The sequence below is a fragment of the Mastacembelus armatus genome, chromosome 21 (genome assembly GCF_900324485.2).
Source record: "Mastacembelus armatus chromosome 21, fMasArm1.2, whole genome shotgun sequence".
NCBI lineage: Eukaryota > Metazoa > Chordata > Actinopteri > Synbranchiformes > Mastacembelidae > Mastacembelus > Mastacembelus armatus.
The window spans coordinates 23,091,272-23,092,616 of NC_046653.1; the positions used below are offsets into that span (position 1 = coordinate 23,091,272).

Sequence of the window (1,345 nt, forward strand, 5' to 3'; positions counted from 1 at the left end):
ATGGAGGAAACTGAACTCTGCTTTCCAAAACACAACTCCTCCTGCGGCAGAGTTGTGCGTCCTTATGCTTTAACCATTGTGACTTATGTTATATTGTCCTGCATCTCTCTGCTCACTGGGTTTCTCAACCTGCTGGTCATCATCTCCATCTCACACTTCAAGTATTCACATGTTTTATCAGTTTATGAGAAAAAGTGTCACATTTCTAAAATGTTCTAATTCATGGTTTTTATTTGCTGGTATGATATTTTATACTGTAAATAATGATAAATATATTGCTGGTCTTCCTCTGCAGGCAGCTCCACAGTCCCACCAACCTCCTTGTCCTCTCTTTGGCGGTCTCAGATTTCTTTGTTGGTCCCCTCATGTTGTTTCAGATCATGCTCATAGAAGGCTGCTGGCTCCTTGGAGACCTCATGTGTGTTCTTTATACTCTTTATGATTATATCATTACAGTTACCTCAATAGGAACCATGGTGCTCATATCCATTGACCGTTATGTGGCTATTTGTGACCCTCTGCATTATTCCACCAAAGTCACTCAAAAAAGAGTTCAGGTCTGTGTTTGTCTATGGTGGATGTGTTCTACTCTGTGTAGCTGTACGTTGCTGAAGGACAACCTTGCACACCCAGGCAGGTACAACACCTGCACTGGAGAGTGTGTGATTGTTATTGAATATGTTGCTGGACGTGTTGATATGTTCGTGTCCTTCATTGGTCCTGTCACTGTCATCATAGTTCTGTATATGAGAGTATTTGTGGTGGCTGTGTCTCAGGCTCGAGCCATGAGGTCCCACATTAAGTCTGTCACAGTCCAAGGTTCAGTCAGTATAGGTACTAAGAAATCTGAAATGAAAGCAGCCAGGACTCTTGGTGCTGTTATTGTTGTATTTCTTATTTGTCTCTGCCCATATTTTTGTGTCACACTTTCAAGCCAGGACACCTTACTCAATCAATCATCTGCTGCTTTTGTAATATGCCTGTTCTATTTTAATTCCTGTCTAAATCCTGTGATTTATGCCTTTTTCTATCCCTGGTTCAGAAAATGTATTAAACTAATTTTTACACTTGAGATACTGCGACCTGGCTCTTGTAAAACAAACATACTGTAAAGAGTGAGGAGCCACTCTAACACAAACAAAAAAACATTTGCATATTTGATGCCACAGCCAGAGATGTTGGTTCTAAATGTGACATTTCTTCATTTGTTGTTAGTGAAACAAAAAAGAAAATAGAGAAAATTGAATACAGGACACCTGGTTTAATGCAAAATTTATTGTAATAGTTCTTGTCTCATTGAGCCTCTACAGATCATGATCATCATCATTACTGTTATAATGGTTGT

General features: G+C 39.5%; 1 protein-coding gene across 1 annotated transcript; it reads left to right on the forward strand.

Annotated features, from left to right (window-relative positions):
* On the forward strand, positions 1 to 1,112 carry LOC113123145 (trace amine-associated receptor 4-like). The gene is made up of 2 exons (XM_026294970.1): positions 1 to 161; positions 296 to 1,112. The coding sequence occupies exons 1-2, from the start codon at positions 1 to 3 to the stop codon at positions 1,110 to 1,112; spliced, it is 978 nt and encodes a 325-aa protein (XP_026150755.1).
* Positions 1,113 to 1,345: the final 233 nt, after the last annotated feature.